Here is a 20,164-nt window from a genome sequence, read left to right as displayed (position 1 = left end):
TAATGACAATAAAACAGATGTTATAAAATCCAATTCAGGAACGTGTGGTTTTGATCTCCTGGGAAGGTACAGGAAGGGAAAAGAAAAGTAGGAAAGCGAGAACTTACTGAAAGAAATCTTATCAAACACACAAGTAGTCTGAGACACAAAGAAGAGAGGAGGAATGGCTTTTGCTTCATTAGGCACAACTGAAGCAGAAACGAATCATGCAAGAGGTGGAACTCGACAAAAGGCACATCAGAAAGAATCGGTATAAAGGAACAGAAGTGCACAGGGTAAATCAAGTGATATTGTTAAGACATTTAGAAGTAGCAAGTGAAGAGAGCTGGATGAGAACAGAGAGGAGTTAGCAGGAGTGCTAAAAGACAAAGCAGCGTGGCATCAAGGGAAGGCCAACAGAGGACTGTCCAGGTCTGAATCCCATAACTCCCAATTCTACAGAAATTTGGCTGTGCAGAATAAGAGCTGGGATGGACAAATACTCAGGAGCTGTGTAGAAACTGCAGGCCTGGGCTATATTAAGGATATGACATTTTTTCTGCCATTTCAGGATTTCTGCCATTTTGTGCAGAAGGAGAATCCAGTCAGACTTGACGGCTATAAGGCACAGTAAATTAAATAATCTGGCTTGGGTTCTCTTGAATAGTGTGCTGGTTTCGTCTGGGGTAGAGCTAATTTTCTCCACAGTAGCTGGTATGGGGCTGTGTTTTGGCTTTGTGCTGGAAGCAGCGCTGATAACCCAGGGATGTTTTCATTATTGCTGAGCCGTGCTCACACAGAGCCGAGGGCTTTTCTGCTTCTCCCCCCACCAGCGAGGGGGGCACGAGGAGTCGGGAGGGGACAGAGCCGGGACAGCTGACCCCAGCTGACCCCAGGGATGTTCCAGCCCATGGGACGTCATGGGGGAAGACGAAGGAAGGGGGGACGTTGGGAGTGATGGCGTTTGTCTGCCCAAGTGGCCTCTTTGCGTGCTGGAGCCCTGCTGTCCTGGAGATGGCTGAACGCCCGCCTGCCCGTGGGAAGGGACGGATGGATTCCTTGCTTTGCTTTTCTTCTGCGCATGGTTTTTGCTTTCCCTATTCAACTGCCTTTATCTCAACCCACGAGTTTTCTCACTTTTACCCTTCCGATTCTCTCCCCCATCCCTCTGTGGGGGGAGTTAGCGAGCGGCTGCGTGGGGCTGAGTTGCCGGCCGGGGTTAAACCTCGACAAATAGTCACTGCTCAAAGTAGCCGGGGCTGGTGAGTGCCTAGAAGGATACGTTTGTCACAGAAATTATTGCACTGACTGACGAGCCTTTTGGACCTCTCCTGGCTGAAGGCTGGAGCACCAGGAATGACAACAGCATAGCTTGGGTACTCTGTGATAGGGGTGATAATGTGATTCGCACTGACATCTTGAACATATGTACTGTCACATCACAGCAGAAAGTAGACATTTCTGTACACATATATGGCTTCTATGGGAAGGCAACGCAACAGAGTTACTCAGAAGTACTGCATCCAGAGTTACCAATACAGGAATGACTCAATGAAAATCCAATTTTGTTTGTATCTGCAGTGCTATTAATTAGGGGGCTTTTTTTGTAGACTGATAGTCATATCCATGAATATGATTCAGTGATCTGTGGCTCACTTCATGGACACATACAAATCTTTCATTCACATTTGTTTTACAGAAGTTGAGTGTTTTCTGAAATCTTGAATACCTCCTTCATATGTATGAAACTAGCTATTAAAATGTTTCAGAGTGCAAAATCTTAACATATTCCATAAATTCTGCCTTATAGGTCTCACTTAAATATAAAATATGCAGTACTGTAAACAGCAGTACCGTATACACTTGTTTAGGAAAAGAAAGGCTTCTGGTCTTGTCAGCAAACACAGCACTCTTACTCCTTGCCCTTTATAAGCCCTTTAATGACATTTAAAAATGCAGGAATCAGTGCTTTGTCAAAAACTTAGGTCAACATTTATGTCCTAAGTTTGTAGCTATTTCTCCTTTTTCTCTATGCTAATTATGAGTAATTATCCTGCTTCAATGCTTTTTTAAAAACATGAGGCTTTTACGAAATCTATCAAATCTAAGTTCATGTAAAAAACAATTCTACATAAAAGAAAATCAAGTATTAAGCTATTCCATTTAGTTTTTTGAAGTAAAGCTCTACAGTACCTTTTCTATAATATAATTTCTCTGCAGTCTTTCTAATAGTCTAGTGATAGTTTAAAAATTTAAAAAGTTGTCTTAGCTCTCAGCTAGAACTCTATTGAGAATGAAAATGTGCAACAAGTAAGACTCCAGCAGGTTCACCCACCTTCTTAATGTGGCCCTCATGACTGCGTATCCAGTTCTGGGAGATACTGGTACCACTCTTACTAATGTATGCATGTCACCAACATCAAAGAGTGCTTCCCTTCAAATAGGGAAGGGAAAGTATTCACCATGAGCTAAAAACAAAGCCTTATCCATAAGGAATTTATACTGAGGCTCATGCTTGCACTGAGTGGTCAAGTGATGGGGAATGTTACTACTAAATTGATCAGCTTCTTCATAAATTCAAAAATTACATTACTTGGGATAAATCTGCACAATTAAGGTTCAAACAGGCAAAGCAATAATGCATTGGAATATATCTCTCTCACTTCCAGTGAGTGTTTGTAGATAGCATTCATGTTCTCTTGTTCATTTTACAAAAAACGCAGGATGCCAAGTCAAACACTATGAAGAACATGCAAGAGCAAAATCTCTTTTCCCCAAATGATTGACTGTTCTGGGGACACAGTGTGATTTTTCTACTGAAATAGATTACAAAAGGCTTGTGATTCTCTGATTTTCAAATCACTATGAAGTTGTTATTGAACGGATCCATTTAGACGAAACAGAATTTGCTGGGCTATAGTCATGTGACAGGTTGAAATTTTATGCTGTATGTGATACATGACATTACAGTATGTGATTCCCTTCTCATCTGTGTGCAGACTGTAATGATGAAAATTATATAAAACATTATCTATATAAAATAAATATAAAATATATAATGTATAACATATACAACCTATAATATGTAATATTTAATATGTACTATGATATCTATTTATATAATCATATGATATCTATCATATAATCAAAAAACAGATCCAAAAGGAGAAAAACTTTCAAACACAGCAAACATTGCCTAATTAAATACATAGCATAGTATGAGAAATAAGTGGGAAGACTATGAAAACATCTGGAATTCATTCACTAGATACAACAGAAAATCAAAACAAACACCAAAAAAAAGTTAAAAAGTAAGAATAAGTTTATTCTTTCCCTATCTGGGTTTTTGGTTTTGGAGTTAGGATTTTTTTGGTCTTATATGGGCTATGATATCAGAATTTTTAAACAGAATTACGTTATAACAGAAATAATGTAAGCAAAAAATTCTGTTTGTTCAGCATATGTTTAATACATTTGTATAACATTAAATATAATAACTTTCTAGATAAGAATAGATAAATGACATTATTCATATAACTATTCAGGAGTGCAGCACCAGAGCTGTTCAGGAACCGAGCAGCAGAGCTTAATTATCCAGTCAATAAAGATACTGTCTTAGAACTTAATGTCTTTTATATTCTGCGACATGGATTTCTTCAGTTTCATCACTTTGAGCTCAACCAATAAACAAGATCCAAAGGGTACATAAGGTCTATACCTCTGAGCTTTTTATGCCCACTGGCAAGCTCAAGAACTGATCAAAGTTAGAGCTCCAATTGTGCAATGAAGCAAGAGTGTCTAAAAATGCATCTGTTTTGTGGAGTGCTTTTTGCTTCCCAGGAAATGATGGCACGAAGCACGCATTCCCACCAAACAACTCTATAAAATATAAGCCTCTAGGTGTTCCCATAGACATCATCTACCACAGACTATTTACACTTTCCTCTTTCTAGCTGTGGGCTAGTTCCATGGAAAGTCTTAAGAGCCTATAAATCTCTCATCGGGCAGCTAAGGCTACATCTATGCTATCACGTAATTCAGCAAACGAAAGGAGATTGGCAGACTGAAGCTGCTGATGCCCCTACATCCACCTTATGTATGTTCCACGGCTTGTCCTCCAGACTAGATCTGCTCTGATGCCTTGAACTGAACATCCCCATCACGGACATGATTCACAGCTGCTCCAAGGACAGGTCCGTGGTTTGGACCACCCCTAAGGGCTAGAGCACATCTGTAAGTTCCTGGAGAAAAGCTTCTTGTTTAATTTCACACAGATGGAAAGCAGTATGCGTGCACAAAACTTGCTCTAGAAACCAAGCCAAGGTGCCTTAAGTGGGGATGAGTAAGAGTTTCAAAACAAAACTACTGCACTGAATCAACACATTCGTGCACATGAAGCCTATATCCAATACAGGAGCGTCAATGGTCTTTTCACCTGACTGCACACAGTATAATTTCTGTTGGTGAAAACCTAGTTCAAAACTTCAGTTGTGCAAGCAAAACCGAATTCTACCTTCATCCTCAGAGCAGCAAAATTTGCCTTCCTATGAGAACTGGACATACTCCATTGACACCACCCTCCTGGAGGGTGAAGGTAAAGCCCTGCCGAGAGGGCTGGTGTGGCTGCAGCACAGCCACCTGCAGGGGAGGAGAGGAGGGGGCTTATGGCCAGGAATCGCCTGCCTTGCCGTGTCTCCCATTCCTCCTCCCATTGCCGGAGCTCCCCACTATTAGCTGTTAGCTCCAGGCACCTACCCCTAAAACAACTGGAAGCGCGTTACCTGTTCTCCTTAACGTTCTGTGTGATATAATTCCATGCTTCTTGGACTGCAGAAGTCACCCTGCAGAGAACTGCCTGTGCTGTGGAAAAAAGGCATAGGCAGAATTAATGCGAGGTGCGGCTGATCCTGGCCAAGCAGGGTTGACTTGGAAACCGGGTGGATGCTTTAAATGCTGTACAAGGTAATGAAGTGAAAGCCCCAAATCTCCAAGTCGCGCAACTCAATTTGTGTTAACGGGCAATAAAAATTGTCGGATGCATATCACTGTCACCGTCAAGGAAGACAGGCGGGTGCTAAAGGCCAGCTGTGTGATAAAATGATTGTAACTGGAAGACTTGGTGGAATGAAAGCTAGGGGAGGGAAAGACAGCACGGTTGTAGAGCAGTTTTGCGTCTCAGGTTGAGTACAACGATTAGATAAACCTACAATTTATCTGTGAATCTTTTTCCAGGTCAACTGCCGTAATGTTTCTTTCACTCACAGCCTTATTTAGACAGTAATAAGGCAAACACCAAAATGCCTCTCAGTATTTAACTTCCTCTATTCCCCAGTGCAAAGTTAGCTTAGTACTTACTTACAGGTCTAACCTTGGCCAAAATTAAATTGGAGAAGGTTTCAGAAAAAAAAGAAAAAAGTGAGAATGTTGTTAGTCCCATCAAAGTGCTTAACATTGGCCTAAACTATTTTTAAAGCACTTGTTTAAATTTTAAAGCACTAAGGGATTAAGAACAAACACAGGCATTTCTTGTCTCCCTTGTGTGTAAGTAATTTTAAAGGTCAAGCAGAGCTCTTTTGTTCCCTGAAAAAGCCTTCTGCATTTTTGAAAGTTAAAAACCATAGGCCAGATAATCAGCTAATCTAAATTAGCAGAGCTCTGTCATGGTCAATATAGGAGGCCAGTTTACACTGGCTGAGGTTCTGGCTGCTGTTTTGTAAAATTCCAGGAAAAAAGGATTACAGTATTTTTAAAGAAATACATCCTGAGAGAGGAGATGCAGATTTCCCTGTCTGAGTCTCTGCCAGGGGGAATGAACTTGTAAGTACCGTAAATCAAGACAATGAAAACAGGCAGTTAAAGTCCAGTTCTTACGATGACAGGTATACTGGTTCTTTAGATTTGCAATAGAAAACCAGGCTGTGCATGCATCTGGGTAGGAGCCCTCTATGGAGGCAAAAAAAAAAAAAGCACCATAGCTGGAGGATGCCATTCCGTTAATTCCAAAAAGCGCCCTGATTTAACAATCATTAGAAAAGAATTACGTGTGCGTCTGACACAACAGTTCTCTCAAAGGACTTTCGAAGCCCCGTTGGTGTCCCTTGGACAGAAGCAGCAGCTTGGAGTTCTCCAGAACTGAATCAGGAGTTTCCTAAAGCTGACTTTAAATTATGACACTAATTACACTGTTTTCATCGTAACGTGTACAAAGTGTTTCTCTTGGGATATCAGAGAGGAATTTTGTCAGCTTTTAAAAAGAGTTATAATTCACCTCTGAAATGTCTTTTTGCTGATTCTTGCCATAATGACGAAAAAAGAGCAGAGTGGTATTCCAGAGCTCTCCTTCAGATCTGCAGCTAGTGCAGATCTGAAAGCTGTTTGAGACCTGATCCAAAGGCCAATTAAATCAATGACATACCTGATCACTACAGGAAACAAAATCGTTATTATCAATCTAATCCTTCTTCCATGGAAGTCAAGGAAGTAAATTTTCAATGGGAACAGCACCAAATACTTAGGCTTCTTTTTAGTCCTTAACTGAATATCTTTTTAAGTAATTTCAGTAGGTATTATTTAACCTAAAATTCCTCATGAATAAAGCATCTTGAAAGACTTAGTATGAACAAAATAAGTAGCTCCTTATTATAAAATTTTGCTATTAAAATCAGGCTCTTAAACATTTTCCCAGTGCTTCACAAGAAGACGTTTGCAGATCTAGGAGAAGGATTTCTGAATCTGCCTTTTCTTCTCCGTTCCCATGCTGTCTGTAATCACCGCACAGTTTAAAGAGCATATTAATGTGAGAACACTTTATTTTCTAAGTACGACAACTGGTATGTTCAGGTGATTATTTTTCCGAGTGAATTCCTGAAAAGACACAATCCTTCTCAGAAGGCCTGGTATTCTAGGCTTAAGTCACAAGAAACATGTTTTCCTTCACTTTTACTTTCCTATTTCAGTGCATGTAAATAATAGCTAGGTTGTAGTAAGTTTTTAACTTACTTCTATACCAGAACTGACTTGTTATCACAATTCAAGGATCTAACACAATAATGTGATTATGTGATTACTCCTAACAGAAGCTGAATAGTAACAGAATAGTTACATAAGGATTATTCCCAATGAATACAAGTTGAAAAGTGTAGGGACAAATTCCCATACCCCATTCCTGGCTGTCTGAGAGGTTTCTAATTCCAAGTTTAACAGCAAGCAGGGCCAAACATTAAGCTGGTCTATACTCCACATGTAATGAATCTTTCCTAGTAGATAAGCACTCTGAGATAAGCATGAGGCTGGGTACTGGAATTTAGGCCACCTGAATGTAAGCCCTTAATAGAAGTCTTTAAAATGTCACTTTTTTATTATTTTGCGTTTTAAAAATTCAAATAATTTCTACACCAGGATCAAAGTATAGGATTCAAAACCAAAGATACAAATATCAACATACAAGCAAGACTTAAAATGCATTGGTTTAATGACCTTTTGCAAAAGAGCACTCTTTCCGTGCACAGGAGGCATTTCAAACTGTATTTGACACACAAGGCAATTAATTCCTTTTGGTGCATTTATGTTATCGTATTCTGTTCTTTCACACCCAATGTGGTAAAAATGCTGCTTCTTTCAAAATTTGGAAAATGATTGGGTTTGGCTTTGCTTCCTGGGGATTCCTGTTCTAAGGTGACTATTTTCCTCTTCTCCTCTGTTTTTACTCTGTTCAAAACCACTAATAAATCTGTGTGATAATTAACATACTTTAACTTTTTTGTTTGTAGTGAGTGATACATACTTAAAGACCGGATTAAATATTATAAATACACACACAGGAAGGGAAACTATGTTCTGGACGAAGCATCTTTATTATCTCTGCTCACTCAAAAAAACACTAGTAATACAAATTGTCACTATATAAGGAACCTCCAGAATTACAAAGCTTGAGTTATCTTTTCAAACCATATGCAGAGATTACAGCTGTTCTGGCATGCATTTTTCAGCCTATGAAATACAAAAGCCAATGCTATGCTGCTTTTATTAAAATATGTTTAGGATGCAAAAGCAAGGACTAAGAATCTGAGGAAATTACAAATTAATGTTTAGTTGTGCATTGAATAGTCAGGACATTTTATCTCTTTATGCATCTGTCCCACACATTAAATGAAAGGAAAAACAGTAGATGGACATAGAATTAGACATTCAGTACAATTAATTCATCAAAGACATGTAAGTGTGGTTTCAACACACACAGTATATTTACCATTTGTTAAATTCTGGAACATTCATACAGTACAGTCTAATGGTCACACTTTCTATAGAGAATTTCCTATCTTTTTCAAAAAGGGGGAGGGGATGGAGAATATTCTGATTTTAAATTAAGTGACATGTCCAGGGAAAAGCCCTAAACTCAATTCTTCAGCATACAAGAAGACCTGAGCTTGAGCTGCCAGTCTCATCTGAATAGCTAGCAGCCAAGGCCGGCTTCTATTCCGCAGGGGAAAATGAGCCACCACCACCACCATACCAGAAAGCCAAGTCCATCCTGTTTCTTTTTCTTTCCCATCATTAGAAGCTTGCACTTTGCTGAGTCTGGAAAGCAGAAACAATATACCCATCTTTCTCCTTCACCTTCCACTTCTACTATCATGGCACCAAAAGCTTTAGGGAACTTGCAGTTCTGCATGTACCTCTACAGAGCAGAACAGATTCACTCTCAGGTTGTTCATGTCCAGCTAGTATTTTAGCAGATTGCTAAGGTTTTCCTGGGGAATACAAGTCCCAGCAAAGAAACTGCATTTTTTGCAGTTTCTAATTTAGACAAACTCAAAGAGACTTTCATGAGACAAAGGAAAACATGTTTTTTCTGGGCTAAATTGTTGATTTGTAGCAGCCTTAGAGGAGATACTAGAGCATTTAACACAGATACAAGAAAAATGTAAAATGAAAATGGAACATATTAGGCAACCAGGCTGTTTCCAGCTCCCTGTATAATTATTATAAACCTGTTTCCACTCATCCTGTAGATATTGTCTATGTCTGGAGACAGAGTGGAGCCTCCTTCCAGTACGCAAGTTCCCCTTGTATATAATTCCTTTTCTGCCAAGTAAGAAACCTAAAGACCTAAAGTGGTTACTGGACACTTACGTGGGCCCAGAATTCCAGAAGTGAATGCTGTCATTTGTCTCTTCCTAATTACCATTAATTCTTCCTTTGTGCATTCAATGGAGATTGGATTAATGCAGCTATTCTGTTTAAAAATCAAACCGCGTCATCGTCACTTGCAGTGCTCTAGTAGTTAAATATATAGTATCTTATCTTGCTGAGGAATCTTTGCTGTGTTCCAGGACCATTTGTTAATGTCACTGCAGCCACTGAAATGGCACAAGTTCATTATATTGTTATTGTACATACAGCATAGCAAAAAACTAAACAGAAGGTCAAATTCTGATCATGTGACTATGTATATAAATCAAGAATATTTCCACTGAGTAAAATGAAATTGTTGGAATAGCTGGCCAAAGACCTAATTTATTATTGTGTCACCCGCAGAAATAGCAATTAGAAATAAATACATGGACACACATACAGCAAATAGAATATATAATATTTTATCTCTGAACATTTAGATTTCTCTTAAAAAGCAAATGGGAAAAGATGAAGAATATGAAGGGATTTGCCATTAGTTTACATACAAGAAAATCCAATATGGAGCCTAAACTGCTTGAAATAAAAACTTCAGTTGGCTAAAGGAATTTTTCAATAGGATGAATATATTTTGCTTTAACCCATTTAGTTTTGCAGCCTTTTTTCACCACTCAACTCACCCCAGGAAAACTGGCAATTGTGAAAACAGATTTCTTAAAATTGAGTGCAGTTTTTTTTAATCCCATGCTTTGGCCAACAGTTAGTGCAGTTTTTGTAAAAATGAACAGAGGTGAGACCCATTACTAAATCTGTCCCATAACATTTCCTGCAGGGGTGAGAAAGAGAATCAGTTTCCAAGACCATTTTTAGTTCTTCTGTTTCTAGCACCCTTCCACCCTCTCAGGGCATTGAATTAGGCAGGCCTCCTTGAGGATATCTGAACATGCCTGAAACATCCAAAGCCTGACACCCGTCATATCTCCCCTAGACAAAAGGAAAGCACAGAGAGAAGGGGTTTAGACTGCTGAGGATCTAGTTTACATCACAGCACTAGCAGAGGATCAATCCCTCTTATTATAAATGTATGGACACATTCATACATGTTTTGAAAGATCACTTCTTTTTGGCATTATTGTCTTGTAAAAAGACAAGTTTAGGATATTCCCAACTCCTTCCAACATAATATTTCCATTTGTAGCTTACTATTACTATGTAATGAAGTCTTTTTCCTGATTCACAACATGGTAACATATGACTTATGAAGAACTTACTACACCTACTGATCCTTACAGTAATGAAGAGATGTGCCACTACCTTGTGCAGGCTAGGGAAAACTCACTTTGTCCTCATCTCCTTTGTATCACCCACTACATCCCACATAAAAATCACGCCAGGCGGTTCTAATGCTGAAAGAACAAACAGGAGATTATAAAGGACATCGGTGACAATGCTTGAGAGGGAAATGTTTCTCATCATTGCAGAGAGGCATCACATACCTGTCTATAGGGGCATACTTGGATATTAATTTGTTGGGAAAACCAGAGATTAAAGAATTTCATGCACTAAGGATTACTATCCCCCTTCTGACAGGACAGCAAGAGGCAGCTTTGGTCTCCAGCTCCTGTCCCCTGCTATGCTCTCCTACAAGCACAACGTATCATCCCCTTCATACACTGACTAAACTCAGTCCTGTGTGGTTTGCTTGTTTCTAGGTTAAGCTAGCTATTGGCCAGTTTCTATCTACACAGCCTTGTGTGAATATTATTACCTTATTGTTCTTGCTTTACCTCTTTATTTCCTTGACCTCCACAGAAAAGTATGTCTTTGCCTTTGGCCTATCAGACCAAGCAAACCAAGATCTTCTTATCGTTTTCCACAAAACAGACTCTCCATTCTGCAAAATAAGCCTTCTTTACTGGTGTTCAAACCTTTTCTTAAGCCAGGGTTAACAGAACTTTTCATCCATTATTAAAGGTGAGACCTTAGGAGGGCCTCATGCCTCGACACTTCTCTACTGCTGCAGGGTATATGATGGACCAACTACCACATCTACCTTTTCCACAGCTACGAATGTCTCTGAAATATTAAAAAGCACAGCTGATTTTGCTTTATTTCATTCACAAAGCTTCTTTTCACTGAAAAACTCTTATTTCAAGCACTAAAGAAAACCACTGGTTTCCACATTTGTGATTTCTGCCTTTTAGAACTGGATTTAATATTTCATTTTACAAAGGAAACGAATGTGTTGAGAAAGTAAATGTGTTAGAAAAGATGAAGCAGGCAGCTCGAAGCTGTCTGTTTGTCACTAACTGCAGAGTACAGCTGTAGAGCTCCACGATCACGCACTGCCAAGGGAACAGCAACCAATTTCGGGGCCAGGGCCAGGAGGCAAGAAGTTGGCAAGGATACACTCCTCCTCCTCCTCTACAGACAAACGGACATACAGGGAAGGGGGGACGGCTGGGGCTCAGTTGAAGAGAGGAGGCAGAAGGGCCATTCAAGCACAGCGAGCCAAAGCTCCTGGGGAAACGCTGCCATTAGGGGCAGCAGAATTTGTTGATGGCAATTTTTTTGCAGCTGGCTCCTGTCAGATTTAAGCACATCATTTCCAGTACTGGCCTGAAGCGTGCTGTCCGTATCACTACATAAGCTCGGCTCCTGTCCATCAGAAGAAACACACCTTCTTTCAGCCTCTTTTTAACAGAGTAAGTGATGATAAAAGATAGAGAGTCATGGTATGATTTTCCTATAAAAAGGCACTAAAAAGGTTAAATTATTAGCCTAGAGAAAACATAAGCAGATATGTGGTAGATATGTAACAAATAACGAAGCACCAAAAATATACTAAGTGCTCTTTTGTAAATTCTACAGTAAATAAAGAACACAAGGTAATTAAATGATATTGAAAGGCAGTTTGTTTAAAATAAAAAAGTACTTATATTTTACAAGATGCATAGTTAGCTTGTGAAATTGACAGCAATACCATAATTGAGGAATAAGTTCAGAAAATTTCAGTAAGACTAAAATTAAATGGATAACAAAAATATCTGCATTACATTTTCTCTCTCTTTTTCTCTCTCACTCACTTTCCTAATGCTTTCTGAAATAACCATTCACTAAATCTAAGACTAAGGGAGAAAATATGGCAAATCACCCGTCTGAAACAGCTGAGGATGATGACTGTTAGACAGTATTGCACGATGCAGAGAAAAAGAAAGAAAATGAAAGTCATTAAGCACAGTCCTCCAGAGCTGGAAACTCTGGGGAAAGAGTTGTCACATCAATCTGTCCTTCTAAAAACAATACTTTGAATTACTTCATAAATGGAAGCAGACTGAACTACATTTCCTTTTTATAAATACTCTTTAAAATTAGTGAATGACTTCATAGACTGAATATATTAAATGAAAATTGCTACTGTTTACAAAATCTTAAGAAAAAAGAACAGGAAAATACATCATCCTTTCACCATACAGGTGGCACTTTTTTCCACATTCAGTAGAAGAGCAATGTAGTGGCTAACCCCACATGAAACAGGTCTGAGGAATGACTCAATCTTATGTATGTGTCACAGCTCTCCATTTTGGATTATTTCCAAAACTGGGAAGTGGGGGAAATCTCATCTTCACATTTCTTGATTATCTATCCTGTCAGAGCTCAGGGCTTGTGGTGGATTAGTACTGCCATCTTAATGAAACTGAAAATCAAAGCAAAATAGTTTAACTGTATTTTCTTACACAAGTAAACACATAGTAAACTGGCCAGTTTGGGGGATTTAAACTATTGCACAAAACTAATTTCAAACATTTCTCATCATTCTAACTGGGTCTCCAGTTCTGAACAGGGCCTCTCTCTACAGCTGCACCAAAACCACCCTAGTCACACCGAGTCCTTTTAAATGGGGAAAAATCATTAACTTTCTACCTTTCCATGGCAAATCCATACCTTTTCCAAGCAAATCCATGGTCTCCTCCAAAAGGTCTGGACTCACTGCCTGGTCTCCCCATCTTCCTTTCTTCAGCTGTTCAAAAGCTTTAGCTGAGTGTTTCCCTGCAGTAATACATAGGGATAACAAGAACAGACAGTTTCTGAGTGCACCATAACCTCTTGTTGGCACAGTGAGATCTCACTCCTTCGGTGAGCTCCAACAGCAGAGGACCTTCTAGTCAAGGAAAGAATACTTCGGCATGAGGTCATTTCTGCATTCTCCCTTTTTTCATGTTAATAGAATGCTTTGATTGCATTTCCAAACTTCAAAAGGGAGGAAATTCCAGAATTAAGGTTGACTTTTACTGCACAGGTGCTGCGGTTGGGAATTTCCTGAACACCTGTTTTACCAAACTTTTTTTTCTTCCCCCAATATAATTTGCAAATACTATTTTTAGTGCGTGTATTAAAAGAGGCAATCCAAACCACAGCTTTAGACCTGGACCCATTCTCTGGCCCCAGGGTAAGTGGCAGAGGATGGTTTGCATCCATGCAGCAAAACTCTCTTCCTTCCCCAGAACAGGGGGGAACTGCCTGCTGGAAACAGGTCCTGGCTTGTACTCTTCCTCTGGCTGAGCTCAGGCCTGGAGAACACCAGTTGGCTGGACAAAAACTGTGCCAAAGTGAGTACTAAAACTTAAACTCCAGAGACCATCGCATGCCAGTACTTGAGCCCATGCTTCGTCTCTGTTTTGTTTATTAGTGTACACATTGCCAGTAGGTTGGGCAGGAGGATCAAAAAGCAGTAGGGAAAGGAAAGAGCTATTTATGGTAAAGGATAACTTTGGCCCAAGAACAAACATGTATAAATTAACAATTAACATATTAGGCTTCAAATTACAAGAAGGTTTCCAACCATGAGGTGAGTCAAATTCTAAAACAACATTCCCATAGAGGAGCTGAGCAAGAAACTTAGCTCTTTTTTTGCTGGAAACAGATGAACTTCCAAAAGGACTGAATGATACAGTTTCTCTTGATGGCAGGGGGCTCAGCCTAGCAAGTCCTTTTACTCCTCTCTATGTTATAGTCCTTCCTACACTCCTAATACAATCATACTTCATCAAAGAGAAAAGGCATGACATAATACGGCTCTGAAGTCATTGTACCTGATGCTGTACCTCTCTTTTTCTTCAGACTAAATACACTATTAAAAAAAAAAAAATTCACAAGTTTCCATTGAACAGGAATAGTCTCAGCTTTCCCTGTAAACAGTGAATATTTATATCCAATCCCACTTACACAGCGTTTTGTTTTCAAATGAACCCATTTTATCATGAAACTCCCTAGGGTTGTAATTACTGTGAACAGGATGACATAGACTAATGCAAATCGAGAGATGTAGGCAACAAATCTGGGAACAGAGATATTTATTTCTCACACATGTATCACCTCTAAATTACTGGAATCAAAATATGAATATAACAAGGAGCTGCTTAAGTATGGTAAAAATGATAAATTATGTTGGTTTTTTTTTTCTTGGAAATAGAATTGTACAAGCAAAATAACATGGGGTTTTTTGAGCTTGCATAACTATAATTAATGCATTAGGCTACACAAACTGATCTCATGACAGGCAAACAACTGAATTCTAGACATAATAAGCAGTGGTTGTCTTGTCCTGTAATAAACATCTAGTTGCACTGTAGATGTCCAAGATGATGTATCAGCTTGAGTCTGCCTACCTCCAACACTGCCTGGCTTGGTGACTGCAGTATATAATTGTCTTCTTTTTCTCCCAAAGTGGAAAGCAGGGCAAAATGTGAGGAAAGTTAAAAATCCTATGAATGTTGGGGAAATATGATTATTTAATACAGTAACTATAATTCCTTGTAATGCTGTAGGCAGTGTGTTTTACACTGTCCATGAATATGCTCCTTGGAAGCATGAGCTCCAGTACTTTTGAGTAGTCATGCCAATGCCTCCGGTATTCCTGTTTAAGAAGTAATGACAAATCTCCCTGTTCCTTCATGACTGGAAGCCTGCGGATACTGAAACATTCCCTAGTATAAACGTGGGGATAGAATTTCATCCCTAGAAGTTGTATCAACTACAGCATCTTGAAGAAATCAGTATCTGTAAGATAAACGACTGCTCTTTTTTCACCCAACATGTCAGGAGGCATGCCACAGTAGATGGCTGGTGGACTTCAGGAAGAGAGTATTCTTCATAGTTAGGACTACTAACTGCATCTGCTGAACAGAATTTAGCACTTCTCTCCAATCCTCCAACCAAACCCAGTACAGAAACCTCTGCAAATAAGAGTAAATTGTCCTCTTGGGCTGGGTATTCCATCATTTCAGAAACAGGATGAAGGTGGTGTTTGGACTCTGGTAAATTGAGCCATGCTGAACACTGTTGAACATAACCACTAGCAACTACCACAGCACGATGTACTATGATTACATGCAAACTCGAGGCTTGGAAAACAGCCGATTTGTCTGTCCCAATATATGCTCTGGTCTCTTTCTGACTGAGTGCCAAGACAGAGTTGGATGGGCACCATTCATCCCTGCAACCTCCCTCACCATAGAAGGAAACAGAGGCATGCCATCAGAGTAATCACAGTGCACTCCAGCAGGTCTCCCTGATCTGGACAACTGAATAACTTTCAAGATCATGCACGTAATTCCTCAAAAGTAGATGTAGTGGTTGTGAGTGCAATCTGAGATGAAGCAGACCCTTCTTAGCACACACGTGAAAAAAAACCCCATGAATTAAGACCAAAAAAAAAATCTTCAAATTGCTGTTGTCCTCTATTCTTCTTGGAACCTTAGTGAATGCAAAACTTTACAAGAGTTTCAAGGAGCTTCACACTTCTATTAATGTCTATTAACATCTAGAGGGCCATCAGAAGCCAAAGGGTGATGGCCAGGGATCACAGAACTCCCGCAGCATCAGTTTTTCCCAAGTTATGTTCTCCATGTACCAGTTTTTTCTAGCTGAGAATTCCCTCATGTCAGTGAGATCTTCAGATGCTCATTTTGGACTGCTTTAAAACTGCAGTATATTGAAAGAATAGTAAAAAGAAGCTTTCATGTAAATCAAGAAATGGGCATTTACTTTTTAGTAGCTACAACTATATTTTTACAGGCTCTGATTGAGTTTTAACAGCATCAGTGCAACTTCCTATTTTGGGCTTGTCTTCCTTGCCAGAAACTTTTCTTAGTAAAACAGGGTATCTTTTGCATGCTAATTATCCTGCTGTAAAATCCTAATGGAAATAAAACTGTCATTTTACTGCAAAGTAAACCACCAAAGACACTAATAGACAGAAGTTCTAGGCTTTCAGTAAAAATCTGTCATTCCTTCTCTCCATCAGTATTTCAGACCAGGATGGTGGTCAGATGAACAAAGCCCACTTTCTTTCCAGTGAAAACAAAGACTACACTCTAGCTTTGTCTACCTGCTTGTCTCCATAGCTCTTTCTGGGCAAACGAATCTCACACACAACCATATAACTGTAGCTTCCTTCACTGGCACTTCTTGAACACATTTCCAATAGTCTGCATCCACTCCTATGCTGCACTGCTTGCTGCTTCTTTTTCCTGTATCTAGATGGCTTTCAGAGTGCACGTGTTTTTTAAAGAAGCATCATAATGAGATACTGAGCTACTCATGCTGTCATTTCAATAAATAATTGAATTTCAATTCAATAAATATATTTTTTTTTTAATTTGGAGATATCTCTATTCACCCAGAATATTGCATTTACCCCCAGCTGGTCTGAATTGAACTGGCCAGTTTGTGATTTTACCATATAATAATATCATTATCCCTAAAATCCCAGTCTGTACGAATATATTATGGAGAATCAAACAGTTACATGCAAACTGCTTTTTGAAAATTAATCTTTAGAGACAGATCATGTGAATGAAAAAACTGCACCAGAATCCTGTGCTCTTATGATGCTCAGTGAAATAAAAGTGGCTCCATAGTGGTGTAGGTGTCCCCATGGACCTTAGTCTTGATTAAGTCACTTACTTGCTGATTAGTAATATTGAATAACCACAAAAGTTCTCCCTGTCATTTGTATAAAGCACAAAGGCTGTATTGTGCTTAAAAGAAACCAGCAGTCACTTTGGTAACTGTTAAGCATAAGAAGGCTCAATTAGAAATTCAAAATATGTACTTTGATCCAATATTAAAGTATTAATACTCAGTTGTGGTTGTGCTCTGAGATTAGAATATATGAGTTCTCAATCACAGAATAACACCTAGTACATTTTGTGGTATGAAAGATAGGGAAGGTCTCTTAAGGAGATAGTTATCTCAGTGTACTTCCTCTACATCAAAGTAATTAATATAATTTTCTGTAGATCTTGCAAGTTTGCAACATTTTTCTGTTCTGTAGAGAAGTCATTCCTCTATGATCAAGTACTTCTGTAAATAAAACCTAAAGAAGCTTGAGGGCACCTTTTGAGTTTCTTGGCTCTATATACCTCAATTTTAACTCTTATTTTTTATTTCTATGTGCCTGAAGTAGATTAAGAAAGCTTGTACCTATTACTCTATGTCCTTAAAAAAGACCAGGGGGAGAGGAGTTAACTGAGCTAACACTACAGACTCTGTGTCCCCAAAGGCCTCCATACGCTCAGAGTCTGTAACAGATTAGATGGGATTAGTGTGTTATCTTTCTAATACGTACTGGTGTTTGCCTTCACAGCTTAGATGGTTTCATAGGAGAAATTTTTCAATTTTCCAGGCTGGTGCAGAGCACTTTTTAACCCAGCAACCTCAGTGGCTGAGGCTGGATCTGATTCTGCATATTCCCGAATTCCATTCCAGCCAGCAGTCAAGCTATCAACAGACTGAGTGGGGTCATTCTTCTCACAGCTGGAGCTATAGAAAGCACAGCAGATATTCCATAAAATTCCAGAATAAACAGCACTTAACAGCCATTTCTCACCTGCAGAAGATGCTGAGACTCTTCCATTCACACTAGACTGGAAAGGCATCATTTATGCTTCAATTGTTGCTATTTCCATATACGCAGAACCGTATTCCTAGTGAAGGATAATCCTGCTGAGTGGGTGGAACCAAATCCTGTGAAGAGCTGGGATGACCAACACTATTTTCCATAGCTTCCCTGTGAAGAAACAGGTTTTCACAGAACTATGACAGGAGCCTGTGTTCACCCTCAAGCATTTAGAAATGTAAATGAGGTAGGCCATAAAAGACTGAATGCAGTTTGCAGTGGTGCTTTGGAAACCTACCACTCAATGTGCTAACGGTCCATGGCTAATGAGTTCTCAACTGGTAAATCGAAAGTTGGTACTATGTTGGAAATGGGCAAGACTAATAAAGACATGCTTTCTTACGGGTTATGGACACACGTTATTAATGAGTTTAAACTATTAAACTCTGAATTTCATATAAAAGATTCTCAAACCATAATGAGGTCAATGTCAGCAGCAATACACTTGCAAATCGCCAGCGTAAAGGAAGAGATGAAAAAGGCATTGTTCCACTATAGCTGGGCTTAGTTAAACACAAGGACAGGTTCAAGAACTCAGATCAGGCATAGAGAGAAAAGGTGCATGATGCCAGGGCAGTAAAGAAACTTAATTAGTCCCAAAAGTCTTATCCTCTCTGCATGACTATCAGTAAGGTAACTGGACGCAGGGCATCCACTAAAGCTTTCCTGTCAAGACTAACGGTGGACTGTGACAGAGCTCAAGGCGGAGAAAGACCAGAAGTGTTTTCCATAAGGTAGGTAACTGCTATGACAGACTGCTCTTTCACACTTTCCAGGGCTTCTCCCCAGGAGACTAAACCTGTCATCTGTTCTAAGGAGGAAATATGCCATAACATTTTAATTTCCTGGCCCTATTTGCTAAATGCTTAGACTGTGGAAGCAGTATTGGTTGATCACCGCTAGGTGATATACAAAATATCCTTTGAGTGAGTGCAGTCCTTGATATTTTTTGTTGTTACAGACTTCCATGCTTTCACTGCTTGTCTGTTGCTTGAATCACAACCTTTTACAGGAAAAGACTATTACAATATGCATATAAAACAGTCTGACAAAGCTAACACAAGAACGCCGAGGTAATTCAGCAGGGTAATAACCAAGAAAGGCAAAAAACTGTAATGGATTCATCAGCAGCATCATGCTGTAAAAGAAAATTATCAGCCAGTTTTTCTGGATTGGATGCAGAGGCTCAAAGAGATTCTATCTGCCCTACACTGAAACCCAAATACATAGTGGAGTTGGGGATGGGTTCAAAATCTTTTCTATACCTGAACAGCTCACCTTTACTTTGGCAGAAACCTAGTCGTTTGAAAACTTACCATTTAATCTAGGTTAAAACCAGGCAAGCTTTCCTAATGTAATATCTTACTGTGTACTCTGAGCATATCCCACCTCCCTTCGGAAATGACCATTGACTTGGGCAGACTATTCTTTCTTTACTCCGTGTTAGTGTGGTTTTTAATTTCCACCAAAGATTGCTGTCTCAGGAAATGCTAGTTCCATAAACCGCTCTTCTTTCCATTTAACGCACGCTCGACGTTTAGTCCGTGTTAACCTGCCAGCCGCCTTCTCTGAAGAGGACTCAAATTCTGTCGCTACTGCCAGGATGGATTCGCCAGCAGGACTCCACGCAAGTCAAAAACCAGGTGTCGTTTTTCCACACCCAACACTAACCCATTACTGACACAGGATGCGAATTGCAATCGCATGTCAAAAAGACCTGCAAGGATCAACTGGACGCAAGCATTAGGAGGCACTGCTCAACAACTTTTCTCTGGCTGGAGCAGGTAAAAGGGAGTTTCCGAGCCCCAGCTGAACTGCTCACCCCAGTGCCCACCTCGTGTCGCCGGTGATGGACAGGCAGAGCAGCACCGAAACGGCAATCGCAAACCCGGAGCCGCCTTCTGCCCGGGCGCTGCTCTGAAGAACACCGGGCGCTCGCTCCCAGCTCCGCCAGCCCTCCCGGCCCGCTGCCCCGCGGCGGGACCCGGCGGCAGGGAGGGATCCCCCCCCCCTCCTCGGGCCCCTCACGGCCGGGGGGGGTGGTGTGCGAACGGGACCCACGCCAGGGCCCTGTGCTCGGCGCCGGCCGCC

General features: G+C 40.0%; 1 protein-coding gene across 1 annotated transcript in view; it reads left to right on the top strand.

The window, feature by feature from the left end:
• Nucleotides 1–206: 206 nt before the first annotated feature.
• Nucleotides 207–20,164, top strand: part of KITLG (KIT ligand) — a 72,292-nt gene continuing 52,334 nt past the window's right edge. Inside the window, exon 1 of the mRNA XM_010561976.1 lies at nucleotides 207–275. Coding sequence (XP_010560278.1) covers nucleotides 207–275 — 69 coding nt within the window. The remainder of the gene's footprint in view (nucleotides 276–20,164) is intronic.

The sequence above is a fragment of the Haliaeetus leucocephalus genome, unplaced genomic scaffold, assembly GCF_000737465.1.
Source record: "Haliaeetus leucocephalus isolate CR32 unplaced genomic scaffold, Haliaeetus_leucocephalus-4.0 Scaffold151, whole genome shotgun sequence".
NCBI lineage: Eukaryota > Metazoa > Chordata > Aves > Accipitriformes > Accipitridae > Haliaeetus > Haliaeetus leucocephalus.
This window is presented reverse-complemented; position numbering and strand designations above follow the sequence as displayed.